This window comes from Marmota flaviventris, chromosome 7 (assembly GCF_047511675.1).
Source record: "Marmota flaviventris isolate mMarFla1 chromosome 7, mMarFla1.hap1, whole genome shotgun sequence".
Lineage (NCBI taxonomy): Eukaryota > Metazoa > Chordata > Mammalia > Rodentia > Sciuridae > Marmota > Marmota flaviventris.
In genome coordinates this window covers 2,391,536-2,406,018 of record NC_092504.1, presented here as the reverse complement: position 1 = coordinate 2,406,018, position 14,483 = coordinate 2,391,536, and the positions used below count along the sequence as shown (strand labels likewise).

The following is a 14,483-nucleotide window of genomic DNA, read 5'->3' as shown; positions in this document are numbered from 1 at the left end:
TTAAAACTGCCAATAACTTTCAAAGCTTCTTAAATGGAACTCTGATGCCCCTGTCACACCAATAACCACACCTTGGTATTCAAGAAAAATACAAGCTTCTTGATTGTTAGACTAAGGACCCCCTTGCAAATACCAAAATCCACCTGTGCTCAGGCAGTATTTGCAATATAACCTACATACACATTCCCACATACCTCAAATTATCTCTGTTGCTTATAATACAATGTGAATACTATATTAGTAGTAGTTTCAGTGGCCTGGTGCAGTGGTACACATCTGTAATCCTAGTGATTTGGAAGGGAGAGGCAGGGGGATCACAAGTTCCAGGACAGCCTCAGCAACTTAGTGAGACCCTGTCTCAAAAAACAAAAAAGGGGGCTGGGGTTGTGGCTCAGTGGTAGAGCGCTTGCCTAGCATGTGCGAGGCCCTGGGTTCGATTCTCAGCATCACATAAAAAAAATAAAGGTACTGACAACTACAACTAAAAAATAATTATTTTTAAAAAAATAAAAATAAAAAGGGCTGGGGATGTTGCCCAGTGGTAAAGCACCCCTGGGTTCAGTCCCTAGCACCACAATAAATAAGAATAAAAATCAGGGTCAGATGTTTAAGTTAGAGATGAAAAAAAAAAAAGGAAAAGGTAAAGAGGAAATCCCATGAAAATAAAAAGGAGACCAGCAGATTAGAGGAAGACAACCAGTGGGAGGGAGGAGGAAAGGGAAAGGGAGACACTGGGGAACAAAACTGACCAAATTTCATTGTTATGCTGTATACACGAACAAGAATGTAACAACGAATCCCACTATTACCTATAATTATAATGTTCCAACAAAATATATTTAAGATACATAGTTTAAAATATATATATTTGTACATACAAATAAGAAAAATGGCAAGATTAAAAATAATGGTATATATTCAGCATAAACATTCCCAAACCCCTTACTTTTTGTAGTGCTAGGGATCCTAACCCATGGTGAGCTCTAGGCTGAGCTATATTCCCACCCTCCCAGGTATTTCAATTCAATTGGTTTAATATAGAGATTCAGATTCCATGAATATAAAGGGCTGTCTATATACGATTTAAAACACACACACACACAAACAACAACAACAATAAAAACACACCCACCATGGTGTTAAGGGCCTTGAACACTGGTCTCTCTTGAGCCAGCTGCTGGGATTATATGCATGCAATACTGCTTCTAGCTCTCTTGAGATTTTTGCAGGGATGAGATCAATGAATTTGGTCAAAGCAAATAGTAGTACACTATGCTTGGAGAATGAGGCATGTTCTTTATACTGGGTAATCAGGTCTCCCATGAATTTATGTCATGAGCCTGATCAAGCCCCATCAGCAATCAGGCCACAGCTCAAATCCCCAGAGGCCTAAAAGGAGCACGAAAGCCACAGAACCTTCCCATCTTTGGGCCAATGTGGTTTGTGCTCTGGAAGCCTGATAAAATGAGGTAATTCCTGGGAGCTAGGAGAAAGGGTAACATGATGAAGGAACCCTAAGGATCCACTTCTTCAGAGCTCAAAACTGCCTCAGGTGTGGGAGCTCATCAACAACCTCCCATCTTTCCCCAGAGCCCAAGGTCACTTGACCTTGCCACAAAACTCACAAGACGTGAGAACAGCTGCCCCAGCGCTGAAGGCACCAAGCAAGAAAAGGCCAGCTAGGAAGCTAGCTGCCTCTATGTATCTTGAGCCTGAGGTCATTTGGACTGGAAGTGAGAAGACATATGGAGTGGTGTAGGTAGTGGTCAGAAGCTTCCAAATCCAATTCTTAAACCCAGATTAGCGGAAAGCAGCTAAGCAGTGTCCCATAGTGGGAATTCCCTCAAGAGTGCACCAGAGGCGGACTGATCTAAATGGAACTGCCCCAGAGCTCCTCAGCACAGGCCATCCCTCCCACTGTCAGTCAGATTCATATGGAGGCTAGCTAATGAATACATATATGCTGTCACTTATGGGCTAGCCAAACCCAGTTCTAGGGACATTGATCTTGACAGTGAGATGCAGCACCCTTGCTTATGAGCTATGACAGAAGTTCTAACCCAGACCCTCTTCAATTAAAGGGCTATGAATAGAAAAAAAAAAGCTCAAACTATACTTATTTGCTGATAACATCATTCTATATTTAGAAGACCCAAAAAACTTTACCAGAAAGCTTCTAGAACTCACAAAGTCAGCAAAGTAGCAGGGTATAAAACTAACACCCATAAATCAATTGCATTCCTGTACACCAATGACAATCAGCTGAAAGAGAAATCAGGAAAACTATACCATTCACAATAGCCTCAAAACAAAAACAAAAACCTTGGGTTCTAAAAAGTGAAAGACCTCTACAATGAAAACTACCGAACACTAAAGAAAGAAATTGAAGATGACCTCAGAAAATGGAAAGATCTCCTATGTTCTTGGATAGGCAGAATTAATAGTCAAAATGGCCACAGTACCAAAAAACACTATACAGATTTAATGCAATTCCTATTAAAATTCCAATGACGTTCTTCATAGAAATAGGAAAAGCAGCCATGAAACTCATTTGGAAAAATAAGAGGCCCAGAATAGCCAAAGCCATCCTTACCAAGAAAAGTGTTACAGGAGGCATCACAATACCAGGCCTTAAATTATACTACAGAGCTATAGTAACAAAAATGGCGTGTACTAGCACAAAAACAAATATTAAGACCAACAGAACAGAAGATATGGAGACACGCTCACATAAATACAGTCATACTAGATAAAGACGCCATAAAATACATTGGAGAAAAGACAGCCTCTTTAGGAAAAATGGAAATCATATGTAGAACAAAATTGAACCCCTATCTCTCACCCTGCACAAAACTCAAAGTGGATCAAGGATCTAGGCATTAGACCAGAGACTCTGCGCCTAATAGGAAAACTTAACACCCAAAAAACAAATAACCCAATCAATAAATGGACAAAGGAACTGAACAAGCACTTCACAGAAGAAATACTAATGGTCAAAAAATATATGAAAAAATGTTGAACATCTCTAGCAATTAGAGAAATGCAAATTAAAACTACACTGAAAATAAAGATATTGCATCTGTCTATAACTAAAAAATATTAAAATTCCATCTCACTCCAGTCAGAATGGCAATTATCAAGAATATAAGTAACAATAAATGTCAGCAAGTGAGTGGGGGGAAAGTTCACTTATACATTACTGATGGGACTGTAAATTGGTACAACCATACTAGAAAGCAGTATGGAGACTCCTCAGAAAACTAGCAATGAAACCATTTGACCCCAGTATTACCACTGCTTGGTTTATACTCACAGGACTTGAAATCAGCATATTACAGTGACACAGCTCAATTCACAATACCTAAGCTATAGAACCAACCTAGGTGCCCTTCAGCAGATCAATGGATAAAGAAAATGAGGCATACATACACAACAGACTATTGTGGTATACAAAGAGAGAATATTGGGGCTGGTGCTGTGGTTCAGTGGTAGAGTGCTCGCCTAGCATGCATGAGGCACTGGGTTCCATCCTCAGCACCACATAAATGTAAAATGAAGATACTGTGTCCACCTAAAACTTAAGAATATTTTTTTTTAAAAAAAGGATGGAATTGGAAAATATCATGCTAAATGAAATAAGCCAGTCCCCCAAAAACCAGAGGCCAAATGTTCTAATATGTGGATGCTAACCCACAAGGGAGGGTGGGGAGGGAAAGAACAGAAGTCCACTGGATTGGACAAAAGGGAATGAAGGGAAGGGAGCAGGGAGGGGAATAGAAAAGACAGTAGATAGGGGCTGGGGATGTGGCTCAAGCAGTGACGCACTCGCCTGGCATGCTGGGTTCGATCCTCAGCATCACATAAAGATCAAATAAAGATGTTGTGTCCGCCAAAAACTGAAAAATAAATATTAAAAAAATTCTCTCTAAAAAAAAAAAAAAAGACAGTAGAATTAATTAGACATAACTTTCCTATCCTTGTATATGACTACACAACCAAAGTTAGGTCCACATCATGTACAACCCCAAGAACAGAATTAGAATAAACCATAATCTATATCTGTGCAACATGTCAAAATAAAACGGTGACTGGGATTGTAGCTCAGTGGTAGATCACTTGCCTTGCATGCATGAGGCACTGGGTTTGAATCTCAGCACCACATTAAAAATAAACAAAGATATTGGATCCATCTACAACTAAAAAAAATTACATTCTACGGTCATGTGTATCTAAAAAGAACAAAAAAGAAGGAAAGCAAGTCAATGGTTATTGGCCCCTAGGGTAAGCAAAGAGCATAAGAAAGAACACTAAATGGGCCTGAGGAAGTTAACCTTCACAAGAAAACTCAAAAGTCATCAGGTTCCAAAAGATCTAATACTGCAAGGGCTCCCAAAGATCACAACTACTGCCCACAGAATATGTCCTTCAGATCATAAAGCCACTCCTCACTCCCCACCTCTCACCGTCTGACTCCATTTGCAGTTATAGACATGTGTCCTTTTACCCCAGATACCCTGGATATCAGGCACCTGTATTCTAGATCTTTCCTGTCAGAATGACATAATTTGATATAGTGGCAAGAAGGGTCCTGCCACTCCAGGGAATTTCTATCCATCCTCAAGGACTACCTCAAAAGTTACTTCTCTCTCTTCCCAGTCCTAATTTCCCTATTTCTTTTTCTGTCCTCCCTTAATTCGACACACATAACTCTAAATTTAATACTTACCAGGAGTTCCCTCAGCACCTGGCACAGAATCTAAATAAGATTTTTTCCCATTGAATTTATAACCAATTAAATTATCAAAATCATTAGATGCTTGAAAGAGATGGCACATAATTGGAAACAGGAAGGGTGTTGTGAGAGGAAAAAAAAATTTTTTTCAAAGATGGGGAAAATACAGCCTTATAGCCCAAGTAAAAATACAGTCACAGGGCTGGGGTTGTGGCTCAGAGGTAGAGTGCTTGCCTCCCAAGTGTGAGGCACTGGGTTCGATCTCCAGCACTACTACCACCAAAAAAAAAAAGCCACAGCCAGGTGTGGTGGTGCACGCCTATAATTCCAGCAGCTTGGGAGGCTAAGACAGGAGGACTGAGGCCCTCAACAACTCAGACCCTGTCTCTAAATAAATAAAAAATAGGGCTGAGGAGGTGGCTCAGAGTTCAATCCCAGGTACCAAAAACATATACAGTCATCATCAAGAAACAAAAAGAGACTTAAACACAGATATCATTAAGAGAGATTAGGAGAAAATACCTCTACCTGAGACATCTTTAACTTGTAAGAGTAAGAAGCCAGAACAGACATCAACAAGGTGCTGAGAAAGGAGGCAAATTTTAATAAAGATTACAAAGAAAACTGCCATGCCAAACAGCAACAGAGAAGAGGTGAAGCAGGTAGGGTACACCCAAGGCCCTAAAATTACCTCCTGAAATGGGAGAAGGGGGAAACTCAGGAACAACAAATAGATTCTTTGAGAATACAATGTAGGCATTAAGAATCAACTTTCTGAAAATATAGCACATGGACTAATTACTTTTGTGCACATTTTTTAAAAAATTGTTTTAGTTGTAGTTGGACATAATACCTTTGTTTTATTTATTTTTATGTGGTGCTGAGGATCAAACCCAGGGCCTCCCACATGCTAAGAAGCGCTTTACCCCTGAGCCACAACCCCAGCCCTTGTGCACATTTTTTTTTACCGAGTAGCACCCCAAATCTTTTCCAGACATTGGTGGGGTTCAGACTACAGGCCATATACATGGGCTTTGCTAACAAACTTTTTTTTTTTGGTGGTGCTAGGATCGAAGCCAGGCCTTATGCATGTGAGGCAAACACTCTACCAATGAAGCTATATCTCCAGCCCTTGCTAACAAGTGAAAGCTGGAGTAGGGTCACATGCCTGTAATACCATCCACTCAGGAAGCTGAAGCAGGATAGCAAGTTCAAGGCCAGCCTCAGCAATTTAGCAAGGCCCTAAGCAACTTAGTGAGATCCTGTCTCAAATAAATGAAAAGGGCTGGGGATGTGGCTCAGTGGCAAAATACCCCTGGATTCAATCCCCAGTATATAAAAACCAAATAAACAAACCTAGTGAAGAATTGCCACTAAGTCTCCCCAAATCCTGTCTCTTTCTAACTGGTCCCAAGACCTTTATTTATTATTATTATTATTATTATTATTATTATTATTATTATTATTTTAAGACAAAGATCTTGTTACACTGTCCAGGCTGGCCTCTAACTCCTGGGCTCAAGTGATTCTCCAGCTTTAGTCTCCCATGTACCTGGGATTGCAGGCCTGCACCACTGGACCTGGCTACAAAACCACGTGTCTTGTCCAGCTTCAGTAGTAATTTTTCTTAAATATAGTTCTACCTGTATTACTTCCCAGTTTAAAATTCAACCCAACCATGCAGGCAACAGAAGATAAATTCCTCTTTGCCATAGAACAAACTATCACACCAGACACTTTTCACATCTGATTCCTGCTTGCCTTCCCAATTCCACGTCTTGCCACACTTCTTGTATCATCTATATTTCACCTGCAAGAACTTCCACTTCCTATGCTTTCAGCTTCAGAAAGACCGTCACTAGACCTATGTTGTTCACTGCTGTACTCCAAGCAAAAAGCTCCGCACACAAAAGACCTCAAAATAGTGCTAACTCAGAGCATTAATGCATGAATTCTCAAAGAGAGTAAAAAAACCCTTATTTTATGTATAAAGCACAAACATACACACAGTAGGTAAAAACACCCACAGTATGTCACATTGAAATTTCACAGGTGTGAGTAGGAAAACTGAAACCACTCCTTTCAGGGATAATAATTTAAGAAAAAGTGGATAAAGACTATATTAAAGCAACATTTTGGAATCAATGTTGGAAGGAAGCTCAAGTTCAAATACAAAGCCAACAACTGCAATAGTCTTTCCACTCACATGTCCCCATTTCATCTCAAAATCATGTAAAATTGTACCCAAGGTCTCTCCATACATAAAAAAAAACAAACGTGAAAAATCAAAGTCAATGCTATGAGGAACCAGACCCAGTCTACTGCCAAGCAGCTGGCTGTGTGACCTTGGGCAGATCATCTCACCTTTCTGGGCCTCAGTCTCCCCAACCACTTGGGGAGCTTAAGCTGGGCTCCAAGGTTGCAGAGATGAGGCCCTAGGTCTGGCTCCGGAACCTGATGCAGAACCAGAACGAAATGAAAACTGAACGTCTGTGGGCACCGACCAGGATTAAGACAAAAACTGAAACACCCACAAAACTGCTCGCCCTAACTCTGTCCTCTTCCCTCCTCCCTCAAAGGGTCCAACGGTGAACAAGGGACGCTCACGGGGAATATCGTTTCGGGTCTTAAAATCTGACTTTCATACACCCCTGGGCAGGCGCGCCAGGGAGGGGACGGGCCGAGGCGCGCACGGGGCCGCAGGCCTCACAGTCGCACGCTCTTCCGACCACCGGCGGGCCGGGAAGCGCTCCCGGAGGCTGAGGACCTCCTCTCCGGGGCACCCTCGGGGCCCACAGAGGCCCCGCCATGCGCCCGGGTCAACTCGCAGGCCCACGACGGCGGGCGGCAGCGCGAGCACACAAAGGAAGCGTCGTCATCGGCAAACAAAAACCTCGCCCGGGTTTCCCCGCCCGCCTCTCCGATTGACCTTGGCGCGTCCCTCCCCTCCCCAAGCCTCAGTTTCCCTTCCTAGATTCCGGACGAAGCTCCGCGGTCGGCCTGCCGGGCCGAGACGATCCCCAGACTGAGGCTCCCAACTTCCGACGCCCGCGCTGGGCCGGCTCGGGCACTCACGCGGACGACTGGGCGGGGCAAGCGGAGCTGGCCCGAGGCCCCAGAGAGGTCGGCCCGGGCTGCGGGGCCCGAGCGGGGCCGAGGCACGCAGGGCGGGCGCCGACGCCTCTGCAGGCCGCAAAGCCGCCTGAGCCCCGCATGTGCCCGGCCCTGACGTGCCACTCCCTACCCGCGAAGCCCAGACTTACCCAGGGTTCTGCTGGTCCGGCAGGCGCCGCCGCCAACACACTAGCGTGAGGAAGAATCTTCGCAAGCCGATAAGGAGACCCGCTCAAGCAAGACTCCGCCGACTCAAAGCAACCCACTTCCGCTCCTCAGGCGTAGGCCCCGCCCCCCAAAGTCCCCATTGGTCACCCCCGCCCCTACTACCGCGGTCTACCGGTTAAGGAGGTGTATTTTCAATTCTATTGGATGAGAAAACCATCTATTACCGCTTTGAACCGCGCCTCCTTCCGGCCCCACCCACGCTTGCGCGCCCAAGGTCCCAGTTCCCGCGAGAGTGGCGCCGGCGCCGCTACGCCCGCAAGGCCTCCTGGGAGTTGTGTCGGAGGCGCCAACTGCATTGTTGCTCCTTAGAGGCGGGGCACTGTCTCCAGAGCGAGCGGGCTCGGATTCTTCTGCTTCCTGGCTCACCTGCCGTTGTGTCCCTGGTGGGACCCGGCCGATAACTTGGACTGGAGTTCAGTCCCCGCCAGCCAATTCACGCGCCTGTCCGGGCCTCTTTCCTCGCCTGTTAACTAGACCTTTGTAACAAATGCCCCCGCGGCCCAAGGTCTGCGACCCTCTGCTGAAACCGGGCTTGAATCTGTCGTGCCAGGCCCTGAGTGTGTTGTTCCCGGCTCTTCCAGACTGGAGGAAGAGTCCCGGGGAAGAACAGCTCGTCCCATCAGCGGGAGCCAGAGGATCTTCGGCTTGGACGTCGGAGAGGGCTGCCCAGAGGAGGCGACCCCTAGCCGAGGACTGAAGGACGAGGAGGGAAGGGGAGAGCGTTCCAGCAAGAGAGCTGTCCCCAGAGCCTGGAAGGGAGTGGGGAGAGCTGGGCATTCCCGGGAGACCGAAGACTGGTGCCCCAGTGTGTCAGGAGCACGGGGAGGCGGGGCAAGAATCAGTCTGGGAGGGCCCAGGTGCCAAGTCCGGACAGTCTTGTGGGCAAGGGGTACCAGAAAAGGAAGAGTGAAGGGAAAAGCATTCTTCCCCAGGATGGGCCTAGGAAAGGGCCAAGGCCCAGGCAGAGGACAGGAGGTCTCAGGGGCATCTTGTGGACTTAAGTGTCCATAGAGTGCTGTCCCTGGATCCCCCTGCTTAAGTTTGAAAAGCAGCTCCATCCATCGTTGGGGCAAGTCTCAGAAGTTCCCTCACCTCTTATATGGAGATAGTAATTGTACCTACTTCAAAAGAAGAATGTGGAAGGTTGGACTCAGCAGCCCTGCCTGAGTGCATGCAAGCCCCTGCTTGGGATGGCCTGCCAGAATCAAATAGAGAATGAAGAGGGTTTCTTGAGCTCTGAATTTGGGAATGGATTTAGAAATCAAGACAAACAAAACCACCCAGATTAGCTACTGAATCTCTGTATGTTCAAATCTGCGAAGAGCCCTGCCTTACTGTGATGTTTTTTGGCTAGCCTGCATTCAGGCAAAAGCTCAGCTCTCTGGGTGGTTCAGCCAAGAAAGGTCCAGAAAGAGCATTGGAAGCAACAGCTGGATCTTATGTCCCTCTAGGTGGTCCCCTGTCTTGGGAAACTTGAATCTCAAAGGACCCATGCAGGGAGAGGGAGGCAGGAGTCCCCACTGTGATGGTTCTTGAGTGCATATCAGGGAGCTGTTGCTTTGAAATAAGCCACCAAAGCCCAATATTTTAAATAACAGGTGTTTATTGTTGCTCAGTTGGGAGTGTAGAATTCTGGTCCTGGCTGCCCTCACATGTGGGAGATGGGGTGGGAGTGTCTGCTGGTTGCAGAATGATCTAGAATGGACTCAGGACAACTGGCTCTCCTTCACAAGTTTCAGCTGTCTTATCCCAAAAGGCCACCCAGGTTCACTGGGGCCTGGTAAGTGAACAAGTGGAACCTCCCAAGACCAAAGTTCCAGGCTCTGAGCTGGCACAAGGCTACTTATGTTGCATTCTTTTGGTCCAAGTGAGTCTCCAATCCAAACTAGGTTCAGAGATTGAGGAATATAGACTTCACCTCTTAATGGGAATGGTAAAGTCACAAGGCAAGGAGTTATGGGTACAGGGAGACATTCTGCCACAGCTTTAGGGACAGTGTCACAGCTTTAGGGAATGACCCAGGCCTACTCCCACTCATGTAGATGGAGCAGTTTCCCACAAGCTAGCTCTTAGAACAGGACTGGAGAGGGGACCTAGTTGACTGCCAATCAACATTGTTGCCAAGAGCATCCACAGTGTTGGTCTGCCATATCTCTGCTCTGCCCAGAGGCAAGCCTAATAGGTGAAGATGAAGGACAGTTTCCTCCCTTGCCACAGCCTTGCTGCAGGCAACCATACAGACCTGCCCCCATTGCAGAAGGCTGGCTTAACAGAACTCCTTCAAGCCTGGAGACATATTCAACATTCCAAAACAAACTGCTACCAGCTTGGAGATAGAACTCCTGCATCAGGCATGTCCTGAAGTCCATCTGCCTTTGGCTTGCCAGTTAGGGGAGCTGGTAAATCCTTTTGAATCCTTCAGAGCTCCTGAAAGACTGACTGTCTGGACCAATCAGGGTATTCCCTCAATATCAAATGAAATGGATTTGAATAGCACAACACAGGATATAAAGAGATTTTTTTTTCATTAAATGAAATTTAATCTATTCTCAGCTCTGATTCAACAGGGAGATGGGAATTTCTCTTTACCAACCTGAGTTGTGGGAAAGTTCTGGAGTTCTAATACAATTCAGAATATTGGAGTAGGACTCTGACCCTTAAATCTGTTCTTGTCACTGCTGATGTGTGCTTTCCCGATCTGAAAGTGCTCAGAGGCCCAGCCTCCACTGCTGAGGTACCAGCTCTGCAGGTCAAAGGAGAATGGGGAAGGATGTCCCTCTCCTGAATATTTATCCATCTGAGAGTTTCTAGCCCCTCCTTTACTGCACCCCACCCTACGGACTGTCCACATTCTATCCTTTTAGTGAGCAGCAGCATGATGTGCTCTGTTCTAGAGGGCCAGGAGGCTGTTACTCCACAGGCCTGTTCTCAAGGTCACGCCTTCTCCAGCCAACAAATCAGTCCTGGTCCCTGCACTGGACCACCTGTTTCCCAGTGGCCCCAACCTTGTTGATTCCGGGCTCCTTCAGTACTCTGTAAAGTCACCCATGCTTAGCTCTGGGTTTGGCTCGCTGGACAGGTCACCTCTCTGAGCACCAATGGCCTCATCAATGAAATGAGAATGGGCCAGAGTTTCTATGTGTCCAAAATCGCAGATTACATGATAAGGCATGGGAAGGGCCAGAATGGTACCACAGCACAACTGAACACAGGATCTTAGGTTCTCAGGTGAAGCCACTGGGTCTGGATAGCCGGTGGGGACTCCAGTGCTGATGATGTTCTGGAGCAGGGAGGGGGATAAAGGGGGCCTTGGGAATGATGACTTGCTGGGCCCTGAGGAAGGGCTAGGGTCTGGGCCCGAGGTCCAATTCAGCATATTAATATCACAGCACCGCTCGCGCAGATGCGGGCTGGGGAACAGAGGGCTGGGCGGGGTCGTGGGCAGCAAGCGGCGGGTCAGGGAGGTCTAGGGTCAGGGGGCGGGTATGGCGGCCCGGGCGCAGGGCGCGGCTCAGGCAGCCTCCAGGCGGCGCGCGGATGCGATTGCCGAATCCCCGGGCTGCAGGGCCCGCAACCTACGCTCGCGGCTCCTCTCCAGCTCCAGCCAGTGCTGCGCTTCCAGCTGCGCCTGCGGGCGGGGAGCGGTGTTGGCATGGGCAGGACACGCCAGGGCGGCGGCCGAGGCCAAGCCGGAGCTCGCCTTGGCTCCCCGAAAGCTCACCGGTGACTGGCGGCGCTCAGTCCGCGCCGCCGGCAGGTGCAGCAAGGCCGCCTGCCGGCGGCGCTCCGCCACCCTCTCCTCGATCCTGCGCTGCAGCTCCAGCACGCGCTCGTCTTGGGAGGGCGCGCCCGTCACCGCCTGGGTTTTCTTCTGCTCCCACCTGGCCAGCGACAGATTGGGCTTAGGAGTGGCGGTCTGAAACCCGGCACCGCCCGGGGCAGGGTCACCTTGCACAGGGTTGGCCTGGGGTCCTGCTAGCATCCCTGCCCTTATGTTTCTTTTTAAAAAAATATTACATTCATCCGGGAGTGGTGGCGCACAGCTGTAATACTAGTGACACGGGAGACTGAGGCAGTTAGATCACAAGTTCAAGGCCAGACTCAGCAACTTGGTCTCAAAATATAAAATAAAAAAGGGGGCTGGATTTAGCTCAGTTGGTAGAGTGCTTGCCTTGAATGATGCACAAGGCCCTGGGTTCAATCCCCAGAACCAACAAAAACAAATAAAATAAAATAAAAAAGTCTAGGGATGTAGCACAGTGGTAAAGCGCCTCCAGGTTCAATCCCCTGGAGTTTGGAGGGAGGGTTAGTATGCGAAAGCCCCTTTTATCTCACTCTCTTCTTGACTCTCTTGTGCCTAGAGTTCCTTGTGCTTAGAGGTGACTACTGCTAATTTCTGTGGTGTGTGTCCTTGCACACTGTCTCCACACATAGGCAATTTCCCTGTCTCATCAGTAGGTCTTGTTCCCTGCCAGAGTTGACAGTAACTGCACATCACAGTGTAGTGCATGTGTGGGTTCTCTCTCCTATGTCTACACTCCCTGTTGACTGTCCTGTCCCCCCCCCCCCCAGAAAAATGCTCCTGCTGAATTACTGCTGTTGGGGCTGGTTGCACACATGGGGTAGGGCTCCAGAAACTTGTTATCCAGAGCAGGGCCCTTAGAGACACTCTAACAACTGCTTTTAGGGTCAGCTGGGACCAGGTCAGCAGCTGGGAAGTGGTGAAGTTTCCAGGATGTGTACCACTGTGGGACCTGCTATGGTCTGCAGCCCTCCCTGAGCAGTCCCTAGTTGCATGTGCTTTATCTGAATTACAGCCAGAGCAGCAAGTGGCTCAGAGGACCAAGGGTGATGGATTTCTCCCTTTTTCTCTTTTCTCTGTCAGACCTGTCTTCACACGCCACCCCATTCCCACTCTGGAGCCCAGTGTGCTCTGCTGTAATAGTGAGGGTATTGAGGCATGGGGGACCAAGCCAAGATTCAAAGGCTAGCATGACCCTGGTTAGAATGGGGAGATACCTACCTGTGCCTGACTGGGTTGCCAAGTGACAGGCACATGGGTCTGGAAAAAGTCATCATAGTGTCCCCAGAAGCAAAAAGCAAAAAGGTATGTGTGTGTGTGTGTGTGTGTGTGTGTGTGTGGTGCGTGGGAGCGCGCGCACGCACATATACATGCACATTCATATGCTGTGTTTGATCCAGACCCTGGTGTAAAAAAAAAAATTTACAACAAGCAATCTTTAAAAGGTTTTAGTAGTCTTGGGATGCCTGGAAAAATGTGAATACAGAGGGGTCATTTAAAAGATGTTGGGATTTTTTTGTTACCTTTCCTGGTTGTGCCAGTGCTTTGGTTATGTAGGACACTCTTCTTTTTTAGAAGATGCATACTACATTTTTCAGGAATGAAGCATCTGATTGATGCCTGCGACTACTTCCAAATGGCTGTGCAGACAAATAAATAGCTAGCTGGTTAGATGAAGCACATATGGCAGAAGGTTGTGCACATGGCCTAGGTACAAAGTGGCTATATTTAGGTCATGGGCATGGAGGCCATCACCCCATGATCCCCACCATTTCTGTAGGCCTGAGAATCATCCACTAAACTAGGAGGTGTGGAGGGATTTCCTGCAAGGGGCCTGCCTGGTAGGAGGGTGGAGACTGCTTCAAGGAGACCCACTCTGGGGAATAACTGGCTTGCTGTTCCTTGCGCACCTGGAGGCACCCTTCTGGGTTTCAGGTACCTACCTCATGGCCGCAGTTTTCCCCATGGCCTTGCGGCACAGTGAGATCTGCTCCAATGTGTTCAGTAGCTCCTGGCTCTTGGCACGCTTGTCCTGGATGATTTGATCTCGCTTCTCTTCCTCCTCACGCCTCTGGGTCTCTCTGAGCAGCGCCAGTCGCTCTCGCAGCTCCACAACAGACATCTCCCCCTCCACACCATACCCGGGGATCTGCCAGATGGCAGGGGAGGCTCCAAGCTGGCAGCTATGCAGCCTGCCCCCTGCCCTGCCTGCCTTCCTTCTGTTTCCATTCTGCCTCTGTAACATGCCCCTGTCTAGCTTCTCCAGCTGAAGCCCACTCTGTAGCCCACACTGGCTGGACACCCTAGCAGGTACCCCTTACCCCATGGGGCCAGACGCCAAAACCAGCTCTCATGGTACCTCCTGTGCTGCCTCTCATCCCATGAACCTAGCTCCTTCCTGATTTCTCACACATGTTTCCAAGAAACTGTCCTCTTCGCCTCTGGATCCATCCAGTCCCAGCCATCTGCTCACCTTGCTCTCCCTGCATTGCCCTTCCAACCTGCCTCAGGGGTTGCAGAGGTCCAGTCTGGTGTCTGTCTTACCAGCAGGTCCAGGCCTACAGCACCCTGAGTGCTGCTGAGTCCACTGCTGGTGGTGCCCCCACT

At 47.9% G+C, this 14,483-nt stretch overlaps 2 protein-coding genes and 1 non-coding gene across 3 annotated transcripts in view; 1 reads left to right on the top strand and 2 right to left on the bottom strand.

Annotated features, from left to right (window-relative positions):
• The window catches only part of Rnf4 (ring finger protein 4), a 33,015-nt gene extending 24,887 nt beyond the window's left edge, over window positions 1-8,128 (bottom strand). Inside the window, exon 1 of the mRNA XM_027940188.3 lies at window positions 7,996-8,128. The gene's annotated coding sequence lies outside the window, so the exon portion shown is untranslated. The remainder of the gene's footprint in view (window positions 1-7,995) is intronic.
• Window positions 8,129-9,687: 1,559 nt separating this feature from the next.
• Cfap99 (cilia and flagella associated protein 99) overlaps window positions 9,688-14,483 on the bottom strand; it is a 37,030-nt gene continuing 32,234 nt past the window's right edge. Inside the window, exons 13-15 of the mRNA XM_027945400.3 lie at window positions 13,820-14,025; window positions 11,809-11,955; window positions 9,688-11,715 (exon numbers count right to left, since the gene is read on the bottom strand). Coding sequence (XP_027801201.3) covers window positions 11,586-11,715; window positions 11,809-11,955; window positions 13,820-14,025 — 483 coding nt within the window. The 3' untranslated portion in view covers window positions 9,688-11,585. The remainder of the gene's footprint in view (window positions 11,716-11,808; window positions 11,956-13,819; window positions 14,026-14,483) is intronic.
• Window positions 12,214-12,290, top strand: Trnas-uga (transfer RNA serine (anticodon UGA)). Its single transcript is given in 2 exon segments — window positions 12,214-12,251; window positions 12,255-12,290. It is a non-coding gene; the product is annotated as a tRNA-Ser (tRNA).